Raw genomic sequence first — 2414 nt, forward strand, 5'->3', positions numbered from 1 at the left:
AGTAAGGAGAAGTAGGAAAATTTGTTTTCTCTGACATTTTCCATTAAAGTACACTAGATCTCCCCCCCCCCTCTCTCTCTATATATATATGAAGAATTAATGATTTTAATATATATGATCCATAGAATTTATGGTCATTTGTGGGTCATTGTTTGTGGCTATATTCTCATTGTTCTGGTCTCTTTTAGTAGTTTCATCTGGTACATGGAAAACCAAACACATGTTTTAGAATTTGTCCTCCTTGGTCTCTCAGATGATACTGAATTGCAACTTCTCATCTTTGGATTGTTCCTGTCCATGTACCTGCTCATCATAGTTGGGAACCTGCTAATCATCTTGGCCATCATCACTGACTCCCAACTTCACACACCCATGTACTTCTTCCTCTCCAATCTCTCTTTTACAGATATCTGTTTTACCTCTACCACTGTCCCAAAGATGCTACTGAACATCCAGACAAAGAACAAAACTATAACTTATGAAAACTGCCTCAGCCAGATATTTTTTTTCATGCTATTTGGGCAATTAGAAATCTCCCTCTTGACTGCAATGGCTTACGACCGCTTTGTGGCCATCTGTCACCCTCTGCACTACACAGTCATCATGAAACCCCGGGTCTGTGGCCTCCTGATGCTGACATCCTGGTTATTGAGTGTTTTCGTCTCCCTTTTGCATGACTTAATGGTTTTGCGATTGTCTTTTTGTACAGAGTTGGAAATGCCACAGTTTTTCTGTGAACTTAATCAGGTCTTCCAACTTGCTTGTTCTGACACTTTCCTCAATATACTAGTGCTGTATTTTGAAAGTGGGTTTCTCACTGTTATTCCACTCATTGGCATCCTTTTCTCTTATTCTAAGATTGCATCCTCCATTTTGAGAATTTCAACAATGGAGGGCAAGTATAAAGCTTTATCAACTTGTGGGTCTCACCTCTCAGTAGTTACCTTGTTTTATAGCACAGGGCTTGGAGTATATCTTAGCTCTGCTGCTACCAAAAACTCAAGGTCAATTGCAGTAGCCTCAGTGATGTACATGGTGGTCACTCCCATGCTGAACCCTTTTATCTACAGTCTTAGAAACAAGGACATAAAGCAGGGCTTAAAAAAACTGAGAAACATTCTTTTTATGAAAGGACTCTTTGTGTAAAGTTTACAAAAATGTTCATAACACAGAGGTCATGCACTGGGAGGTCTAAATCTAGAAACTTTGTAAGTGACCAGAGAGATAATCTGTTATTTACCTAATTTTCAGAATTCAATTTCTTTAATTTTTATATATCAAGGACACCTGTTTCTTCTGAATTATTTTACATCCTGAGATCTCTCATTGTTTTCCCTGGAATCAGTATTGAAGGCAGAAACTGCTGCTTGGACATTCAGCAGTAAATTATTTAGCAAAGATACTTTCATACATATACAATTATTGCAGGTTCTGGAGGGATGAAGGTGTACTGAAGTCACTAAAAGATGAAAGCAATTCATTGTATTATATGATTTTGTGAAAAATAGTCTTATACCACAGGCTGTGGAGCAGTTTCCAGAATTTTCATTCATTCACCCCAGAGAGATATCCCATCCTGAAATGGAGACATCATCTGATTTGGTTTACAATAATCACATTCCAACTCCAATTTGCTTCTTTCTTCTGCTCATTTCCAATGATACAATAAGTGAAATTGTTCTCTATTTAACAGTCCCTGATTCTTCAAAATCGTTGGTCTCAATAATTTCTGTGATTCTTCCTGGAATTTAGGATTGCCCTTTAAAAATAATTTTCATAGGTAGAGGAAATTTCCAGGAAATTTCTCTTGGCACTTTCTATAAAAACAGTGCACATTTACGGATCATAAAAGGCAATATACAAGCTTTCCCCATTTACAACTCTGTTTTCTTCAATTATTTAACCCAGATAGTAAGACATAACTTCGGGTTTTTATGTAGATCTACTTTGTTCTTTGGGAGAAAGACTACGGTCAATGCTTCATCCATCTCTTGACTCAAGGACCATCACTACGACTGGCAAATCAGAATTCCATTTTGGGATTTTTGATTGCTCTGAGTTGGGGGCAATGTCTGGGGAAAAAATTTGTATTCACTTCATATTATTTGGGAAACCTATGAATTCAGTCTCATTTTTGTAATTTATTAGCTCACAGGTTCAGGCTCTGCTTTTAAGTCATATCCACATCAGAACTGCAATATTCAAAAAAGGATATTTCATTCATGCAGGCTTATAAAATTTCTTTGTTTTGATTTCACCATAATCTGAGAATTAAAAATCTTCAGCTTGTCATCTCTGTCTGGAAGTATCTCCTGTGCAAGTAAAAGACCCAGCTCACTCCACATTTCTTGAATCATGTGTCCCAGCAAAATAAACCATCATATAAACCAGTTTTTCAAAATCTTTCTTAGGCG

At 37.0% G+C, this 2414-nt stretch overlaps 1 protein-coding gene across 1 annotated transcript; it reads left to right on the forward strand.

The window, feature by feature from the left end:
* The first annotated feature begins 204 nt into the window (after positions 1 to 204).
* On the forward strand, positions 205 to 1146 carry LOC111759650 (olfactory receptor 7A17-like). Its single transcript, XM_058290364.1, has one exon. It carries the CDS (start codon positions 205 to 207, stop codon positions 1144 to 1146), a length of 942 nt encoding a protein of 313 aa, XP_058146347.1.
* The last annotated feature ends 1268 nt before the right edge of the window (positions 1147 to 2414 follow it).

This window comes from Dasypus novemcinctus, chromosome 30, assembly GCF_030445035.2.
Source record: "Dasypus novemcinctus isolate mDasNov1 chromosome 30, mDasNov1.1.hap2, whole genome shotgun sequence".
NCBI classification, from domain to species: Eukaryota; Metazoa; Chordata; class Mammalia; order Cingulata; family Dasypodidae; genus Dasypus; species Dasypus novemcinctus.